This window comes from Antechinus flavipes, chromosome 1, assembly GCF_016432865.1.
Source record: "Antechinus flavipes isolate AdamAnt ecotype Samford, QLD, Australia chromosome 1, AdamAnt_v2, whole genome shotgun sequence".
Classification (NCBI taxonomy): Eukaryota; Metazoa; Chordata; class Mammalia; order Dasyuromorphia; family Dasyuridae; genus Antechinus; species Antechinus flavipes.
In genome coordinates this window covers 198740272-198762679 of record NC_067398.1, presented here as the reverse complement: position 1 = coordinate 198762679, position 22408 = coordinate 198740272, and the positions used below count along the sequence as shown (strand labels likewise).

At 33.6% G+C, this 22408-nt stretch overlaps 1 protein-coding gene across 2 annotated transcripts in view; it reads right to left on the bottom strand.

The window, feature by feature from the left end:
* Positions 1-22408, bottom strand: part of FBXL17 (F-box and leucine rich repeat protein 17) — a 511980-nt gene that overhangs the window by 480094 nt on the left and 9478 nt on the right. For both annotated transcript variants that reach the window (XM_051994853.1, XM_051994863.1), the window contains exon 3: positions 15960-16217. In XM_051994853.1, coding sequence (XP_051850813.1) covers positions 15960-16217 — 258 coding nt within the window. The remainder of the gene's footprint in view (positions 1-15959; positions 16218-22408) is intronic.

The following is a 22408-nucleotide window of genomic DNA, read 5'->3' as shown; positions in this document are numbered from 1 at the left end:
AGAGGGATGAATATAGTGAGTATTTTACTGCCTTCAGAATTGGCATTAAGAGAAGAATTTTAGACATATTCAATCTATGGTGAAACTTCTCCCACCTCACTGAAAAGTGAGAAGGGAAAAGTGAAAAGGGAAGGAATAAGCTAAGTGGAAGGGAATACGGTATCTGGGAGGGAAAGGGGTAAATTGGGGGGGGGGGGAACTCTAAGGAGGAGGGAGGGATACTAAAAAAGGGAGGGCTGTGAGAAGCAAGTGGTGCTCACAAGCTTAATACTGGGAAGGGGGGTAAGGGAGTAAGAAGGGAGAAAAGCATAAACCGAGGTTAACAACATGGCAAGTAATACAGAATTGGTCATTTTAACCATAAATGTGAACGGGGTAAACTCCTCTATAAAGAGGAAGCGGTTAGCAGAATGGATTAAAAGCCAGAATCCTACAATATGTTGTTTACAGGAAACACACCTGAAGCGGGGTGATACATGCAGGTTAAAGGTAAAAGGTTGGAGCAAAACCTACTATGCTTCAGGTGAAGCCAAAAAAGCAGGGGTAGCCATCCTGATCTCAGATCAAGCTAAAGCAAAAATTGATCTAATCAAAAGAGATAAGGAAGGGCACTATATCTTGCTAAAGGGTAGAATGAATAATGAAGAAGTATCTATATTAAACATATATGCACCAAGTAGTGTAGCATCTAAATTCTTAAAAGAGAAATTAAGAGAGCTGCAAGAAGAAATAGACAGTAAAACTATAATAGTGGGAGATCTCAACCTTGCACTCTCAGAATTAGATAAATCAAACCACAAAATAAATAAGAAAGAAGTCAAAGAGATAAATAGAATACTAGAAAAATTAGATATGATAGATCTCTGGAGAAAATGTAATGGGGACAGAAAGGAGTACACCTTCTTTTCAGCAGTTCATGGAACCTATACAAAAATTGACCATATATTAGGACATAAAAACCTCAAACTCAAATGCAGTAAGGCAGAAATAGTGAATGCATCCTTTTCAGACCATGATGCATTGAAAATTACATTCAATAAAAAGCCACAGGAAAGTAGACCAAAAAATAATTGGAAACTAAATAATCTCATACTAAAGAATGATTGGGTGAAACAGCAAATTATAGACATAATTAATAACTTCATCCAAGAAAACGATAATAATGAGACATCATACCAAAATGTATGGGATGCAGCCAAAGCGGTAATAAGGGGAAATCTCATATCTCTAGAGGCCTATTTGTATAAAATAGAGAAAGAGAAGGTCAATGAATTGGGCTTGCAACTAAAAATGCTAGAAAAGGAACAAATTAAAAACCCCCAATCAAACACTAAACTTGAAATTCAAAAAATAAAAGGAGAGATCAATAAAATTGAAAGTAAAAAAACTATTGAATTAATTAATAAAACTAAGAGTTGGTTCTATGAAAAAACCAACAAAATAGACAAACCCTTAGTAAATCTGATTAAAAAAAGGAAAGAGGAAAATCAAATTGTTAGTCTTAAAAATGAAAAGGGAGAACTCACCACTAACGAAGAGGAAATTAGAGCAATAATTAGGAGTTACTTTGCCCAACTTTACGCCAATAAATTCGACAACTTAAATGAAATAGAAGAATACCTCCAAAAATATAACTTGCCTAAACTAACAGAGGAAGAAGTAAATATCCTAAACACTCCTATCTCAGAAAAAGAAATAGAACAAACTATCAATCAACTCCCTAAGAAAAAAAACCCAGGACCAGATGGATTTACATCTGAATTCTATCAAACATTTAAAGATCAATTAACTCCAATGCTAAATAAACTATTTGAAGAAGTAGGGATTGAAGGAGTCCTACCAAACTCCTTTTATGACACAGATATGGTACTGATACCTAAACCAGGTAGGCTGCAAACAGAGAAAGAAAATTATAGACCAATCTCCCTAATGAATATTGATGCTAAAATCTTAAATAAAATATTAGCAAAAAGATTACAGAAAATCATCCCCAGGATAATACACTATGACCAAGTAGGATTTATACCAGGAATGCAGGGCTGGTTCAATATTAGGAAAACTATTAACATAATTGACTATATCAACAACCAACCAAACAAAAACCATATGATCATCTCAATAGATGCAGAAAAAGCATTCGATAAAATCCAACAGCCATTCCTAATAAAAACACTTGAGAACATAGGAATAAAAGGACTTTTCCTTAAAATAGTTAGGAGGATATATTTTAAACCTTCAGTAAGCATCATATGCAATGGGGAAAAACTGGAACCTTTCCCAGTAAGATCTGGAGTGAAGCAAGGTTGCCCACTATCACCATTATTATTCAATATTGTATTAGAAACACTAGCCTCTGCAATAAGAGTCGAGAAAGATATTAAAGGAATTAGAGTAGGCAATGAGGAAACCAAATTATCACTCTTTGCAGATGATATGATGGTATACCTAGAAAACCCCAGAGATTCTACTAAAAAGCTACTAGAAATAATTCATAATTTTAGCAAAGTAGCAGGATACAAAATAAATCCCCATAAATCCTCAGCATTCTTATACACCACCAACAAAATCCAAGAGCAAGAGATACAAAGAGAAATTCCATTCAAAATAACTGTTGATAGCATAAAATATTTGGGAATCTACCTACCAAAGGAAAGTCAGGAATTATATGAGCAAAATTACAAAAAAGTTTTCACACAAATAAAGTCAGACTTAAATAACTGGAAAAATATTAAGTGCTCTTGGATAGGCCGAGCGAATATAATAAAGATGACAGTACTCCCTAAACTAATCTATTTATTTAGTGCTATACCAATCAGACTTCCAAGAAAATATTTTAATGATTTAGAAAAAATAACAACAAAATTCAGATGGAACAATAAAAAGTCGAGAATATCAAGGGAATTAATGAAAAAAAAATCAAATGAAGGTGGTCTAGCTGTACCTGATCTAAAATTATATTATAAAGCAGCAGTCACCAAAACCATTTGGTATTGGCTTAGAAATAGATTAGTTGATCAGTGGAAAAGGTTAGGTTCACAAGACAGAATAGTCAACTATAGCAATCTAGTGTTTGACAAACCCAAAGATTCTAAATTTTGGGATAAGATTTCATTATTTGATAAAAACTGCTGGGATAACTGGAAATTAGTATGGCAGAAATTAGGCAAGGACCCACACTTAACACCACATACCAAGATAAGATCAAAATGGGTCCATGACCTAGGCATAAAGAACGAGATTATAAATAAATTAGAGGAACATAGGATAGTTTATCTCTCAGACTTGTGGAGGAGAAAGAAATTTGTGACCAAAGATGAACTAGAGACCATTACCAATCACAAAATAGAAAATTTTGATTATATCAAATTAAAAAGCCTTTGTACAAACAGAACGAATGCAAACAAGATTAGTAAGGAAGCAACAAACTGGGAAAACATCTTTACAATTAAAGGTTCTGATAAAGGCCTCATTTCCAAAATATATAGAGAACTGACTCAAATTTATAAAAAATCAAGCCATTCTCCAATTGATAAATGGTCAAAGGATATGAACAGACAATTTTCAGATGAAGAAATTGAAACTATTACCACTCACATGAAAGAGTGTTCCAAATCACTATTGATCAGAGAAATGCAAATTAAGACAACTCTGAGATATCACTACACACCTGTCAGATTGGCTAAGATGACAGGAAAAAATAATGATGAATGTTGGAGGGGATGCAGGAAAACAGGGACACTGATGCATTGTTGGTGGAATTGTGAACGAATCCAGCCATTCTGGAAAGCAATCTGGAATTATGCCCAAAAAGTTATCAAACTGTGCATACCCTTTGATCCAGCAGTGTTTCTATTGGGCTTATACCCCAAAGAGATACTAAAAAAGGGAAAGGGACCTGTATGTGCCAAAATGTTTGTAGCAGCCCTGTTTGTAGTGGCTAGAAACTGGAAAATGAATGGATGCCCATCAATTGGAGAATGGCTGGGTAAATTGTGGTATATGAATGTTATGGAATATTATTGCTCTGTAAGGAATGACCAGCAGGATGAATACAGAGAGGCTTGGAGAGACCTACATGGACTCATGCTAAGTGAGATGAGCAGAACCAGGAGATCATTATACACTTCGACAACGATATTGTATGAGGATGTATTCTGATGGAAGTGGATTTCTCTGACAAAGAGACTTAACTGAGTTTCATTGGATAAATGATGGACAGAAACAGCTACACCCAAAGAAGGAATACTGGGAAATGAATGTGAACTATTTGATTTTTGATTTTCTTCCCGAGTTATTTTTACCTTCTGAATTCAACTCTCCCTGTGCAGTGGGAGAACTGTTCGGTTCTGCAAATATGTATTGTATCTAGGATATACTGCTACATATTTAACATATATAGGACTGCTTGCCATCTTGGGGGGGGGGGGGGAGGAGGGAGGGAGGGGAAAAAAACGAAACATAAGTGATTGCAAGGGATAATGCTGTGTAAAAATTATCCTGGCATGGATTCTGTCAATACAAAGTTATTATTAAATAAAAAAAAAGAAAGAAAGAAAGAAAAAGAGTGCTGGATTTAGAGTCTAAAAAAAAAAAAAAAAAAGAATAAAATTACCCTGCTAAAATGAGCATTTTCTTTCAAGGAAAAAGATGGGCATTCAACAAAACAGGTGAATTCTATTTATTTCTGATGAAAAAGACCAGAGCTAAACAAAAAAATTGACCTCCAAATATAGAACTCAAGAGAAGCATAAAAAGGTAGAAAAGAAAAGAACTCTTGAGAACTGTATTTCTGTTATGGGTATACATAGAGAGGACATGTATAGTTTGATCTTACTGTTATAATATAAAAACAAAACTAGAGGTGGAAAGGGGATACTAGAAAAAGGGGAAATTGGAGGTAAAATGAGGGAAATTACATCTCAGGAAGAGGCAAAGAAAACCTATTACAATTGAGGGAAAGGGAGGGGGATGAACATTGTATGAATCTTACTCTCATCAGATTTGACTCAAAAAGAAAATATTAGACATATTTAGTTTCACCCAGAAACTTCTCTCACCTTTTAGAAAAGTGGAAGGGGAAAAGGGAAAAGAGAAGAGGTTGACTAAATAGAAGGAAATGCAGAAATAGTAGGGAAAGATATAAGAAAGGGGGAGGGACTCTAAAGGGAAGGACTCCTTGAGGCAAGTAGTGATCATAAGTAAAATCCTGGGGAGGAAGGAAAGGGGAAAAGGAAAGAAAAAAGTATAATTTAGGGTTAATAAGATGACATGAAATACAGAATTAGTAGTTATAACCATAAACGTGACTAGGGTGAACTCTCCCATAAAGTGAAAGCAGAGAGACTGAATTAAAAGCTAGAATCCTACAATATGTTGTTTACAAGAAACACATTTAAAGCAGGGTGATACATAAAAAGTAAAGGTAAAAGGCGGGAGCAGAAACTATTATGCTTCAGGTGAATAAAAAAAGCAGGGGTAGCCATCCTGATCTCAGATCAAGCAAAAGCAAAACTTGGTCTAATTAAAAGAGATAAGGAAGGAAACTATATCTTGCTAAAGAGTAGCATAGATAATGAAGCAATATCAATACTAAACATATATGCACCAAGTATGTACCATCTAAATTCTTAAAGGAGAAGTTAAGAGAGCTGTAAGAAAAAATAGACAGCAAAACTATAATAGTGGGAGATCTCAACCTTGCTCTCGTAGAACTAGATAAATCAAACCACAAAATAAATAAGAAAGAAGTTAAAGATGTAAATAGAATACTAGAAAAGTTAGGTATGATAGATCTTTGGAGGAAATTGAATGAAGATAGAAAGGAGTTTACTTTTTTTCTTGGCAGTTCATGGAAACTATGCAAAAACTGACCATATATTAGGACATAAAGACCTCAAAATCAAATGCAGAAAGGCAGAAATAGTAAGTGCATTTTTTTCCAGATCATAATGTAATAAAAATTACATTTAATAAAAGGCCAGGGGAAAAGAGACCAAATATAATTGGAAACTAAATAACCTCATCCTAAAGAATGAATGGGTGAAAACAGCAAATCATAGACACAATCAATAATTTCATCCAAGATAATGACAATAATGAGACAACAAACCAAAATTTGTGGGATGCAGCCAAAGCAGTAATAAGGGGAAATTTTATATCTCTAGATGCTTACTTGCATAAAATAGAGAAAGAGAAGATTAATGAATTAAGCTTACAATTAAAAAAGCTAGAAAAAGAACAAATTTAAAATCCCCAAATACCAAACTTAAAATTCTAAAAATAAAAGGAGATATTAATAAAATTGAAAGTAAAAAAAAATTGAATAAATAAAACTAAGAGTTGATTTTATGAAAAAAACAAAAACAAAATAGACAAACCTTTAGTTAATTTGATTAGGGAAAAAAAAGAGGAAAATCAAATTGTTAAGTCTCAAAAATGTAAAGGGAGAACTTTCCACTAATGAAGAGGAAATTAGAGGAATAATTCAGAGTTATTTTGCCCAACTTTATGACAATAAATTTGATAACCTAAGTGAAATGAAGAAATACCTACAAAAATATAGATTGTCCAGATTAACAGAAGAGGAAACAAATTACTTAAATAGTCCCATTTTAGAAAAAGAAATAGAACAAGCTATTAACTCCCTAAAAAAAAAAATCCCCAGGACCAAATAGATTTACATGTGACTTCTAATACATTTAAAGAACAATTAACTCCAATACTATATAACCTATCTGAAAAAATAGGGAAGGAAGGACTCCTACCAAATTCCTTTCATGATATAAATATGGTACTGATATCTAAACTAAACAGGGCAAAAACAGAGAAAGGAAATTATAGACCAATCTCCCTACTGAATATTGATGCAAAAATCTTAAATAAAATATTAGCAAAGAGATTACAGAAAATCATCCGTAGGAAAATATACCCTGACCAAGTAGGATTTATACCAGGAATACAGGGATGGTTCAGTATTAGGAAAACTATCAGCATAATTGACTATATCAATAACCAAACTAACAAAAACCATATATCAATAGATACAGAAAAAGCATTAGATAATATCCAACACCCATTCTTATTAAAAAACACTAGAAAGCATAGAAATAGACTTTTCCTTAAAATAGTCAGTAGCATCTATTTAAAACCATCAATAAGCATCATATGTAATGGGGATAAACTGAAACCATTCCCAGTAAGATCACAAGGGAAACAAAGTTGCCTACTATCACCATTACTGTTCAGTATTGTATTAGAAATGCTAGCTTTGGCAATAAGAGAAGAAAAAGAGATTAAAGGAATTAGAGTAGGTAATGAGGAAATTATATATATGCAGATGATATGATGGTATATTTAGAGAACTTTAGGAATAACTAAAAAACTATTAGAAATAATCAACAACTTTAGCAAAGTTGCAGGATACAAAATAAATCCACATAAATCATCAGCATTTTTATATATCATTAAAAAAATTCAACAGCAAGAGATACAAAAAGAAATTCCATTTAAAATAACTGTCAATAGTATAAAATACTTGGGAATCTTATCTGCCAAGGGAAACTATATGAGCAAAAATACTAAATACTTTCCACACAAATAAAGTAAATCTAAACAATTGGGAAAATATCAAGTGCTCTTGGATAGGTCAAGCAAATATAATAAAAATGACAATACTACCTGAACCAATCTATTTATTTAGCGCTATACCAATCAAACTCCCAAGAAACTTTTACTGACCTAGAAAAAATAATAACAAAATTCATCTGTTTATCTCTCAGTTTACATCTCAGATTTGTATAGGAGGGAGAACGAGAACTAGAGATCATTACTGATCACAAAACTAATGCAGACAAGATTAGAAGGGAAACAATAAACTGGGAAAACATTTTTACAGTCCAAGGTTCTGATAAATGCCTCATTTCTAAAATATGTAGAGAATTGATTCAAATTTATAAGAAATCAAGTCATTCTCCAATTGATAAATGGTCAAAGGATATGAACAGACAATTCTCAGATGAAGAAATTGAAACTATTTCTAGTTGTAAGAAAAGGTGTTCCAAATCACTACTGATCAGAGAAATGCAAATTAAGACAACTCTGAGATACCACTATACACCTCTCAGATTGGTTAAGATGACGGGAAAAGATAATAATGAATGTTGGAGGGGATGTGGGAAAACTGGGACACTGATACAATGTTGGTGGAACTGTGAACAGATCCAGCCATTCTGGAGAGCAATTTGGAACTATGCTCAAAAATTTATCAAACTGTGCATACTCTTTGACCCAACAATGTTTCTACTGGGCTTATATCTAGATTTTAAAGGAGAGAAAGGGATCCACATGTGCAAAAATGTTTGTGGCAGCCCTTTTTTATAGTGCCAAGAAACTGGAAACTGAGCAGATGCCCATCAACTGGAGAATGGCTGAATAAGTTGTGGTATATGAATGTTATGGAATATTATTGTTCTGTAAGAAACGACCAGCAGGATAATTTCAGAGAGGTTTGAAGAGACCAACATGAACTGATACTGAGTGAAATGAGCAGAATCAGGAGATTACACACAGCAACAAGACTATACAACAATCAATTCTGATAGACATAGCTCTCTTCAACAATGAGATGATTCAAACCAGTTCCAACTGTTCAGTGATGAAGAGAGACATCTACACCCAAGAGAGTAATGTGGGAACTGAGTGTAGAACACAATATAGCATTCTCACTTTCTGTTATTGTTTGCTTGCATTTTGTTTTCTCTCAGTTTTTTTTCTTCTTTCTTGATGCCATTTTTCTTGTGCAGCAAGATAACTGTATAAATATGTATACATACATTGGACTTAACATGTATTTTAACATATTTAACATGTATTGGACTATCTGCCATTTAGGGGAGGGAGTAGAGGGAAAGAGGGGATAATTTGGAACAGAAGGCTTTGCAAGGGTCAATGTTGAAAAATAACCCATGCATATATTTTGTAAATAAAAAGCTTTAATAAAAAAAAAAAGAAAAGAAAAATTTACCTACTTTGATTGTCTTTTCCTCTCATTCACTTCTCAACCCTTTATAATCTGACTTCTGACCTAAAATTATTCAATTGAAACTGCTTCCTATAAAGTTATTAATGATTCTCTGGCCAAAATTTACCCTTTTTTTTAAAACCTCTCTAATAGGTTACCTTCTCTTGAATACCTCCCACTCTTGGGAGAAATGCCAAGAAACTACCAAGAATTCATTCTACTGCAGAGAGAACTCCAACGGACTGGCCACAGCTTAAAACAGTATCTTACAAAGAAATCACAAGGGAGGTACTCACAATGGAGGTCCGAAAAAGTATTACAAGGACACTCTTGTGAGACATGGGAGACATTGGTGCAGGACCATCCAGAAAAGCATGCCCACATCAAAGAAGACACTGTGCTCTATAAGAAAAAAAGAACTGCAGTAGCCCAAAAGAAATGTGTGATGTACAAATTTATATCTCCATTCTGAAAATCATATGCATTACTTGTGCCTGACCTATGATGGAGACTTTGAAGTTCTTATCAGTCTGATCAGCAACAGTTGGACACAATGTATTTGGGCCTCAACAAAGTGATGTCCTTTTTGTCCTTTTCAAAAATGAAAGATAACCACCAACCAACCAGTCTTCTCCTGGATACTCTCCACTCTGAGATTTTTGTGACATTGTTCTCATCCTACTTGACTAATTATATCAAATCTCCTTTGACAGATTAACCTCCTTATATATCCCTCAGAACTAAGGCTATTCCTCAAGGTTCTATCCTGCACTTTCTTCTCTCTATTCTTTTAATGACTTCCAAGATCTATTATTTCTCTTGAGGTCTAATATCATAAACTGCCCAATGGACACTGTGAACTCATACCCACAATATTCTTAAACACAACATATTCAAAACTGAACTTCTTAATCAAAGTCTATATCTTCTTCAAATATTCTCCTTTCTCTTGACAGCACCATCTTTCCAGTCACCCAAGTTCACAAATTTTGAGTTACTAATAAACACTTCATACTCCCTATTATCCACATATATAAAAATTATCAAATCTTATTTCTACTTTCACACCATCTTTCATATCTGTCCCTGTCTCTATATTCACAGAGAAAACATAATTCACCATACCCTCATCACCTCTTAAATAGACTATTAAATAGATTAATGGGTCTCGTGTCACAAGTCTCTTCTCTTGCCAATTCATTATTCATATAGCTGTCAAACGAATACCCCTAAAGCACAGGTCTGACCATACCATCTCCCTCCTCAAATTCCAATTTCCCTTTTGCCTCTAGGTCAAACACGAACTCTTCTGGTTCATATTTAAACTTCATCAAAGGTGAACTTCAATCTAGCCTTCCAATCTCCCCATTTTAGTCATACTGGCCTTCTTGCTACTCTTTATATGTAATACTTCATCTCTTAATCTAGTATTTGTTAAGCACTTCCCATGTGCAAATCAGGTACTATGCCTGCTGTTGGGGATACATGTACAAAAAATGAAATAATATCTAACTACAAGAGGTTTATATTATTGGAGACACATTTTTAAAAATTATATAAAGCATAAATATAAAGTAAATATAAACAACTATACACCAAGTAGTTAAATACAAAGCCACAGGTAATTGGCAGATCAGAAAAAACTTCATACATAAGATAGTACCTAACCTGTATCTTAGAAGATGAGATGGACTCTAGAAGGCAAAAGAAGTACATTCTAAGTACTGGGGACAACCAGAGTAAAAGAGAGATGGGAAATGGATACTATTGAGTAAGGGATGGATGTTGTTAGATTGGGGTATTAGAAAGGACCTAAGTTCAAAAAAACCATCTTCTTATTATAACTTGTGTGACCTTCAATGAACATTAGTATTATTAACAACAATAATATCATTATTAATAGCATCTGACATGTATATAACATTTTAAGGCTGTGATATAAATTATATGTATATGATATAAATTATTCCACTGAGGAAGCTTTAGAATAACAATTTCTATGAAGTTAATTACTAAAAGTATTATTATCCCCATTTAACAGCTCAAAGAAATTAAATCAGTGACCCAAGGACAACTAAACCAATAAACAATGGAGGGAGACTTTTCTTGATTTCAAATCAAGTATTCTTTTTACCCAAAAAGTAAAAATTACTTAATTTAAAATGCCTTAAATGATGCTACAGAAAGTCATACTTTCTGGAATTTTCTTTTCTCATTTGTAAAATAAAAATAAACTAGGCTAGATCTCTAAATCCCTGTTAACTCTAAATTTTATTCACCCCCTTCCCTAACCCTCAGTTTCCCCAAATTTATGAGAATAACATGCTAAAAGTACTTTGTAAAACTGTAACACATTATACAAAAGACATTATTGCATTTCAGTTTATAACCTTAACAATCAGTAAATTTTTTATAAAAATCAGTTTGGCTAAATATGCAAAAGTTATTTATCAAGACTATAAAATTAACTTAAAAGTGAATGTGAAATTTGATATGACGACAAATATTTTGGTTTTTATACCATTCACATCTTGAGTTTATTTTCTACATACTTCTTAGATAATAGAAAAGTGGTCCTTTTTCTTGAGATTTTCTTACAATTATTTTTTCAAACATCTGAGTACTCTGATTTCCTACTTTATGCTATCTACATAGGAATGAATGAGTGATGAGCAGGTGTCTGGTAAATTAAATATATCAAATTAAATACATGGCCATCTGTGGTAAATGGCATGCCTAAAACTTCACAAGGAATTATATGATATATTATTGGAAAAAGAAGTAAGTCTAGCAATTAAGTCCTTTTGGACAAAAATCAAGAGAGATTTATTTTATACATAATGTTAGTATGTGATGGATTATGCTATCATGTGCCTACATTATACAAATATTGGAAATATGATAAACTTTATAATCTAGTATGGTTATGAAATGGGACATTTCTCTTATTAAATATTGTAGTTGTAGATAATAACCATAGAGAAAAAAATATCTGAGAATCAGAATACAATACTTGAAGAGGCAGTGAAGTATAGTGGAGAGCTGGACTTGGCCATCAGGAAGACCTGGGGTCAAGCCCCAACTAGATTGCATATTATATGTTATTTAATCTTTCAGTGTCCCCAAAAATTTGCTTAAACTACAAGTGAGAAGGTTCCAATCTGCATAGGACTTTCTTCACTCAGAGCTTCCTATACAAATACATAAGACAAACTATACTGTATGGAATGTAATTTAATCTGTATCAAGTTACAAGCAACTTGTGGATCTTAAAATCTTAAAATCTAAAAAAAAAAATGTCAATGTTAAAGGCAATTATACTGTGGAAACACAGGAAATGCTTCTAGGTAGTAGTTATCAAGTAAAACTGACTACAGTTAAAGCTAATTTAAAAAGCAAAACTGGCTACGGTTAATAAAGCTAATTTAAAAAGTTAAAATTAGTGTCTCACACTACAATTCAATAAATGTTGGTCCCAATGTTCCAAGCTTTAATTTGTGAAGAAATCTGAAACAATTACTCACATACACCTTTCTAATGAACTTTCAAACCATCTAATATTCTAAATATCAATTACTACATCCATTACAACCCCAAATCTGAAAGTTTTTTGGTAACTGCTTCAAGTCCTTAATAAATATACAGTTCACATGGGAAAATAACACAAAAACTGTACCAGCTACAACCAGTTAAGTAAATCAGTGTTCTGGTCAGACTATGTAATCTAATTTCTGCTATTCACATGAAAGCTGCATTATATATTATTTTAAAACATTCAATTTTGTAGCATAAATTTCATAATCTCTCATTTCCTTCAAATTAGAAAAGAAGGGGATACAAAAGATGGCACTATACAATGCTCATTAAAATGAAATCAAGGGTAAAAAGAAAACAAGGTTTATATGTAATTATGGGAATGGGAAGAATAGGGAGAGAAGAACAGAGTAATATTTCTACTAGAATACTAAATTGATCACAAGTATAGTCTATCTAAATTACACTGCTTGAATCACAAAGAATGAAACTCTGAAACAATTAGGTCAATTTGAATAGCATAAATCTACAGACTTCGGAGGGAAGAGTATATTTTTCAAGATCAGCAATAACAGTTTAAAAAAAAATGATAATTTACAACAACTAACTTGTCAAGTGATCAAATTTCAAGAGGTTCCACTTCAAACTCATCATATTGGCAAAGATGATTAAAAAAGGGAAATAACAATTCTTGGAGGAATTGTGGAAAGACAAGTATATTAGTGTGTTAATACACATCACTTAACCCAGTGGTTCTCAAAGTATAGTCTAGAGAATCCTGTTGACCTTTGAAACCCTTTTAGAGAGTCTACAAATTCAAAAGCAGTTTTATTTCCAATATGGTAAATGTCTATAAATATAATCTAGATAAACAAAAGCTCTTTGGAGAGATCCTCAATAATTTTTAATAGGATAAAGATACTGAAAACAAAAGTTTGGGAACCATAGTCTTAACCTCTCAATTTTCCAAGCACTTTTATAAAACCTATCAATGTACACTGGAAGAAGTTGTCCTGGAATCACTATACATTAATGAAATCAGCAATACAAATTAAAAAACAAACTTCTGTGTTAAAATAATCCTTCTCCTTGCCTGACAAAGCTTTCCAAAGCTCTCTTCTTAACATGTTATGTCAATCACACTATTTTAGAAAATGTTTCTTCCTGGGATACAAGCCACAGTCTAGAGGTGGGTAAAAATTAAGCCCTAAAATCAGAAGAATGACTCCTAAACATCCCTATTTGCTACAAGATCGTTTACTCAAGAGGAAAAAAATAAAAAATAAAAGAATTCCTCCCTTTAAAAACTGGTAGTAAAAAGATATGAAGGGACATCTAAGTGACCTAGTGGATAGAGCATCAGTCCTGAAGTCAGGAAGATCTGAGTTCAAATCTGATCTCAGATATTTAACACTTCCTAGTTGTGTGACCTTGGGCTAGTCACTTAACCCCAATTGCCTCAGGCAAAAAAATTTTTTTTTTCAAAATATGATTTGCAAATTATAAACAACTACATGAGAATATGTTATAAATCACTACTAACAAAAGAAAGACAAAATAAAAGTAAACTTTCAATTCATTTTCCTGTGAACTGTTAGAGATTGCCAACAGTCTATATTGGAAGAGTTGTGAGAAAAAACAGACACGTAGGCACTTTGGGGAGAATTGTAAAGCAGTTCAACCTTTGTGGATTTCTATAAGGAATTAGACAAGAAAAGCAATTAAAATGTCTACTTCTTTGCTCCAGTGATTCAGATACTAGGCATAAACATAAATAAGTCAAAATTTCCAGATACATAAAAATATTTAGAGTAGCACTTTTTATAGTAGAAAAGAACCAGAAACAAATTAGGTGCTAAACAACTGGGAAATGGCTGAAAAGATTAGGGTATATGAACATAAAGGAATATTATTATGAAACTAATCAATACAAAGAATTCTGAAATTTTAATTTCTTTTTCTTTTTTTTTTATTATAACTTTTTTATTGACAGAACATAATGCATGGGTAATTTTTTTACAACATTATCACTTGCACTCACTTCTGTTCCGACTTTTCTCTTCCCTCCCTCCACCCTCCTCCCCTATATGGCAGGCAGTCTTATACATGTTAAACATGTTATAGTATATCTTAGATACAATATATGTGTGCAGAACTGTACAGTTCTCTTGTTACACAAGAATTGGATTCAGAAGGTAAAAATAACCTGGGTTAAAAAAATAATAATAACACTGTTTGAAAAATAAAAATGTAAGTAGTCCACATTCATTTCCCAGTGTTCTTTCTCTGGGTATAGCTGATTCTGTCCATCATTAATCAATTGGAACTAGGAATTCTGAAATTTTAAGCCTAAACTGATGTGGTCAAAAACAGAACCTAAAAAATATATATATACAATGAACACAATGATCTAAGTAATGGGGAAAAAATTAACGAAGGTCCCAGAGAACAGAAAACAACACATACCTCTTCCCTCACAAAAGAGAAAGTTGGAGATGTCTAGGATAAATTTTACATGCAGGCTCAGACAAAGTGACCATAATGCATATTTTTTTTTGCCTATTTATCTTTATCACAGAGGATAGATCACTCAATTAAGAAAAGATGACAGAAATGATAAATGTACCTACAAAAGATAAGCCTTTTCCTCCAAGAATATTTCAACTTCCCTAAATTATGTATGAAGAGACCTGAGATACCAAAATTATTCTTTCTAAACTCTTCCCAATTTTAAGGCATCACATTGTTAAATCTTACATATTTTTTAAAGTAAGATTCTATTTCTATGTTCTATATGAACACTTTATTATAATAATGGAGTAACTGACATATATAGTACAAAAAAGATATTACATATAAGATTTACAAATCTTAAAAGTATTATCATTATTATGCCTTTTTAATAATATCATATTCTCATTAAATTGTTATAGAAATATTTTGTGCTTATACTTTTGTTTTTATGACATGAGACCTTGGACAAAAAATAAAAGTAAAACAATGCTGCTTATGAGTAAATTTTATTTTCTTCACAATTCACATCATTACAGTTTCAAGGAACACATTAAAGTAATAAGTTTGGTCTGCCTATATAAAAGGAAAAATTACAATCATACTTACCCAGTCTCCTTTTCAACCAATATTCATTTACAAGATGACTAGGGAGCATTAGAAATAAGAGGTGTGACTATAGAACAAAACAAAAACTTGCATAGAGAGCAGGTCAACTGATCTAATTAGTAAAAGACAACTATCTATAAACAAATTTGGAAGATTCTACATTTAAATATTTAGCCAATGTTATGAATTTTAATCTTCTAACTTCCAACTACTTTCAAATTATTGCTATAAGAAAATATTTTTGAGTTAGTATCACTTAATTAATTTTATCAAATATGTTGATTACCTGCTTGAGTCCTTCATCAGTTAATTTGTCCTGGTTGCCTACATGTACTTTCTGAAGTAAAGGACAATGAGAAGCAACTGCAATGATAGAGGTGTCAGAAAGTTGTTTGCACCTGTAGGCTGTATACCTAAGCAATCCAGGACACTTAAATGCTAGAACACACACTCCAGTATCAGACATACTTCGACAATCAGAAATATTGATTTCAGTTATATTTTGACTCCTTGATGCAATTTTTTCCAATAGTTCATCAGTGACCTGCAAAAGAAAAAAAAATCAAAATCTCAATGAATTTTTGCCAGTATGAACTTATTATTGTTAATTTTGGGGGGCTAATTTTCTCCCTTATTTCTATTTGAATACATGAACTGGCAAGCAAGGACCTAAGTTCAAAATTCTGGCTCTTTTCTTTTGAAAAAATAACTTTTGGCTAGTTACTTAAGCTCTCTAGGCCCAAATATCTTTAACAGTAAAATAAGAAAGTTTAACTAGATGATTCTTTCAGTTTTAATATTATGATCCTATATGGACAGGTAGGGGGGAGGGGAGAGAATGAGAATATATAGATGATCAGTCAAAAGGGAATCTATTGAAAAGATCAATTTGATTCTTTATAATTTTTTGTTGATCTTATTTACAATTAGTTGATTGTATTCTGTAACTGCTTAAGGAATGAACTTAATTCAGAATTCCGTTAGGCAATAATTGGTTAAGTTTAGAAATTCAGTTCTCTTGCTAATCATTGTTCTATTCTCTTCTTGAAAAATTTTGCTATCCATAGGGATACCACCAACCAATTTATTCTATAGGGATTGTCTGGTTTGCTGTACAAAGAAGTCTGGGTCATTATCTTTGATCTTGCAAATATCCTCAAAAAATTAACTTTTCTTAGTCACAGAAAGGAAGGAGGTAGCTGTTGTTGGCCTTTCATTTCCAACTAATCATATTCTTCCCTATACCTCAGCTAAGTAACCAACAATGTTATACACTCAACCACATAATGTCATTTCCCTTGTTCTATTGTTGGCTTTGTTCTCCCAAAATCTAATAGGGAAGTTAATTTTTTTTTTTTTTTTTTTTTTGCTCAGGGCTTTTGGCTAAAAACTAAGGTAGCAACTGACCCATCTTATTCTTAGGTTTCACACACTGTGAATAAAATCTTAAATCACTTGGAAAAACATGCTTCAATCTATCTTTTTATTCATTTCCACTTGTGACCCTATCATATTGGTATGTAACAGGTATATTCTATTTGACAAATGGTCAAATGATAGGTACAATTTCTAAAGAATTATATACCAACAAACCCCAAAAGTTCAAAACGTTAATAGAGAAAAAAACAAAAACAAAATATCCCTGAAGAATCACCTTACAACCATCAATATCTGCAAAGCAAACATAAAGGGAAAAGAAAAATTTTACTGTTGGAGGGGCTATAGGAATCCTAATACATGACTGGCAGAGCTATGAAACTGACTATGAAAACTATTTGTAGCATGCAATAAAAAGTACCAAATTGTTCTTGAGATTCAGATATTCCCCTCTTAGAATCACCCCCCACCATGGAAGGTGACAATAGGAAAAGACTGACATGTACAAAAATATTCATAGCAGTATTATGAAAACAAAAAGTAGGAAACAAACTATGTGCTAATCAAATGGAAAATAGCTAGCTGAATAACAAACTGTGATATACAAAGATTATGCAAAACAACGATAAAAAATGAAAATATACCTATGTTGAAAGTGTGAATTTGTCCAACCACTCTAACATATATATAAAGCCACTGTGTGTGGAAATTGCATTACAACTTATCAATGAACAAATTTCCCAAAGTACAAAGGTTAATTAATTTAATTCCCTAAATTTCCTAATTTCCTCTCAAAAATATTTTGCATATGGCACAATGGAATAAGTGATGGATATGGAGTCAGAAAGACCTAATTTTAAATCTTGGCTCAGATACTATCTGTAAGATCCTAAGTCACTCACTTATCTCTAGGTACCTCAAGTTTCTCATATGGAGTTAATAATAGCACTTACCTCTAAGGATAGTTGTGAGAATTAATTAAAAAATATTTGTATAGCACTTCACAAACCTTAAAGCACTTTATAAATGCTAGCTATTATTATTACTACCTTTGAATGAGGCCAGGTAAAGATTTCTTAGAGGCTGTAAGACCTTAAGCCTAAGTTTCAGGAAGTCGCATGATCCCTATTCTCAGAGGAATGTAGAACAGAAAAGATCAGTCCCTAAGTCTAAGTTTCAGGAAGTCACATAACCCCCAGGAAGTAGATAGCATTGATCAATAATTACTTCCTTTTCAATCTATCCAATGAATTTAAAAATCAACCCATGTCTTTTCTGCTATATAATACATTCTCTGCTTTTGCCATATCCACATACCATGCTGGACTGTCCCAGCCAATGTGCTTGGATCCCTCCTTGATAGGACCAAATAAATGCTTTCTGTTTGAATCTGGTAATGCCTCCAAGTAATTTATTTGGGTAAGGGGGAGGGTGGGATCTAGCACTCCATCCCACAAAGTTTATGGGAGCTGGTTACGAAATTAAATGACTTCCCAGAGAGATGGCTGGGGGTTCTGATATAAGGGCAGGTGTTTTCTCCAACCATCCTCAAGATGGGACTCTCAGCCTCCCTCTCTGTGAAGTATGGGCCCCAAGTGGAGACACTCAGCAAAAAAAGAAAGCAAAAATAAAGTCTATGAAGAAGCCTGAGGGGAGAGGACAATCAAGTAATTTATGCGCCGTAATCCAGAGGTAAGAGTGCAGTCTGTGTCCTTAGGCTGGGATCATCTTAGTGATCCAAGAAAAGGAATGGCACTTAGTAAATCAGAAGTCCTAATAAACAGCATAGAGCAGGGGCACTCTGAATAACTGCTAGATTGGAGGCAGCCTCATCGGACTTGGGCGAGAAGTCAGCTGGGTGATCACAAGTCATTAGATTGGACCTCTCCCCAGAAGGAAATGAGGAAGGAGCAATCCAAACCCAAATCTTCGGAGCAAAAATCTAAAATACCATCAGAGAATGCACTTGATGAGATATTGCTGTTGTGTGTGGGGAAGGAATGGTCCTCTTATCATAAAGAAGGGAAAGGGACCTGTATGTGCAAAGATGTTTGTGGCAGCCCTCTTTGTAGTAGCCAGAAACTGGAAACTGAGTAGATGCCTATCAATTGGAGAATGGATGAATAAACTGTGGCATATGAATATTATGGAATATTATTGATGGACCTGGCCATCTTCAGCAATGAGAGGAACCAAATCAGTTCCAATGGAGCAGTAATGAATTGAACCAGCTACGCCCAGCGAAAGAACTCTGGGAGATGACTAAGAACCATTATATTGAATTCCCAATTCCTATATTTTTTGCCTGCCTGCATTTTGGATTTCCTTCACAGGCTAATTGCACAATATTTCAGAGTCCAATTCTTTTTGTACAGCAAAATAACGGTTTGGTCATGCATACTTATTATGTATCTAATTTATACTTTAATATATTTAACATCTACTGGTCATCCTGCCATCTAAGGGAGGGGGTGGGGGGAAAGAGGGGAAAAACTGGAACAAAAGGTTCGGCAATTGCCAATGCTGTAAAATTACCCATGCATATAACTTGTAAATAAAAAGCTATTTAAAAAAAAAAAAAAGGAATGGTCCTCTTCGGGATCATTTTTGTCTGTGTCTGTGTCTTTGTCAAGAATGTTTGTGTCACTGGGAAACGAATGTGAACTATCTCCATTTTTGTTTTTCTTCCCGGGTTATTTATACCTTCTGAATCCAATTCTCCCTATGCAACAAGAGAACTGTTTGGTTCTGCAAACATATATTGTATCTAGGATATACTGCAACATATCCAACATATAAAGGACTGCTTGCCATCTAGGGGAGGGGGTGGAGGGAGGGAAGGGAAAAAAATTGGAACAGAAACAAGTGCAAAGGATAATGTTGTAAAAAAAAAAAAAAAAAAATTACCCTGGCATGGATTCTGTCAATATAAAGTAATTATTAAATAAAAATTAAAAAAAAAAAAAAAGAATGTTTGTGTCAGGAACAGCTAGGTAGCACAGGAGGACCTGAGTTCAAATCTGGCCTCAGACAGTTAGCTCTTCCTAGCTGTGTGACCCTGGACAAGTCACTTGATTCCAATTGCCTCAGCAAAAAAACAAAACAAAAAAGAATATCTGTGTCATGTCTGTTCTATGAACTAGATTTTGTTATCTGGAAAGATTTAAAATGCAGGCAGCAGAAAGAATAACTTCTATGCTATAGTTTAAACACTGGGAAAGATTTCTTAACAGCTCTGACTCCCACCTTAAAAAGGAGGAAAAGCTTTTTTTCTGTAGACCCCAACTGGGGGCTATAGAAATAAAGTTAGCTAATTTTTGAGAGCAATGATTGGGGAGTTTAGCAATTGGCCATTTCAAGATTGCAAATGTGCTTAGCATAAAACAAATGCTATATGAGTGTTAACTTCTTTATTGGATATAATTGCTTCATATTTGATAACTTTATGTAGGTTTTTAGATGTGACCAACATACAATGTCAATGTTGAGATAAAGGATTTTTTTTGCGTGTGTAAAGTAATTTGGAAGCAAATTTGACTAAATTAAGGCCTCTCCAGGATGAGGAGGATGGTGTATAAGGCCTCTCCAAGATGAGGAGGATGGTGTATAAGAGAAAGTTTCTTTTTGTTTCATCACAAAGGAATGAAAGGGAGAGAAAGAAAATATACTCATTCAGTTCAGTGAAATTTGTTATTTGAGATATGTTACTGATATGACAGTAAAAACAATTTTAAAGGAGTTCTAATCAAAGCCCACCAAAAGGATATGTAAACTATAATCTCTTTGCACTGTGTTAACAGAAGATTTTAAGAATTTGGAAATTTTAGGAAAACAAAATAAGCAGTTCTCTGCTATCTTAAAAACGCTGGCAACAAACAGCCTGCTTTTTGCACTATGAAGAGAATCAGACTTCTGAAGACCCTATCACTAAAAATTGATACCTTAACTCTTTCCTGGCTCACAAAAGAGAAATGGTTTGTGTGAATTGGAAAATAACTAAATGGCAATTCAGTTTGTTTGGAACATTTAATTTTTTAATTGCTTTATCATGTATGTCCTCTCAACTTGAGGCCCTGAAAGATCAGTTTTAATGCTATTATAATCATGTCCCTATTTTTTCCTCTTATAGCAAATTTCTTTACTGTCAGTAGAAGCTGTCTGTAGAGGCCATGGCATTATACAAGTATGTAAACAATATCTTGATCTGCAACCTAGCCTTGGAGACTTCTCCAGCTGCTGCCATAAGAACTCTTAGCTTTCTAACCTCCTAGGTTCACAGCAAAGTAGGCTTTCAGACAAAGAAGCTATAAGTCTGTTAAGTATTTGGGCCATGAATTAACTCCCACTTCCTTTTTGCTCACTGCAGAAAGGAAGCAATTTTTTCTCATTCCTTGAACCTTCCTCTAAGAAACAGCTGTGTACTTCCCTGGGCATGCCTGGATTTTGTAGAATCTGGCTACCTAACTTTGGTTATTGCCAAGCCCCTTTATAATTCTATTCAAAACCCTAATCAAGCCGCAGCTCTTTAAGCCATTGAAAGCTAAACATACCTCTTCTCTGGCCTTAGCCCTTGCTAAAACCTTTTACTACTTCTCAAATAAACTTGAGTGTCTTTGGAGTGACCCTCCCGCCTTAGAGCAGTCACTGCCGTAATTTTTCTAATTGAGGAAGCCTCTAAGCTCACTCTAGGCTAGTCGTTGGAGATTCTAACTCCCCACCAGGTTCAGAGCATTTTTGTCTATACCAGAGTTTTAGAATTGGGGAAAGGAATGAGAGTGAATATCTATATTGGCTCCAAATGTACCTTTCATGTTCATGGAAAGAAAGGGGATTTATTTATTTAGATAGTTGTTCTGACAGCAAACATTATCCCACTAAGTATGCAGGCTTACTTACAATTACTACAAACTATCCCTGAACTTATAGAGGTTTCTTGTTATGTTCTGTAAAGAGCAACAAAAGAGTGATTTACTTCAGGCCAAGGGAAACAGGCTTGCAGATTCAACTGCCCATGCTGCTGCCTGTTTGCCCTTGAGCATGGCTCCTTTGGTTCCCCAACTCCCCGACTCCTACACTCTCTTATTTATCTCCCAAGAACAAGCCTTTGCTAAAGAAAGGGGGTATACCCTTTTTCTTTCTGGGTGGTTTCAAACATATTTAAGCCAAATTTTAATCCCAGAAGTCAGCCAGTGGAAACTTCTTTTTAGCCTACATCAAGATACTCATTTGGAAAATAAATGTTCTCCAATCCCTTGAGAAATCTATTTACACTGGTCATATGTTAGAAGAAACAATTAAACAGATTTGTCAGGTCTGAAAAGAAACAATTAAACAGATCTGTCAGGTCTGCCCAGTTTG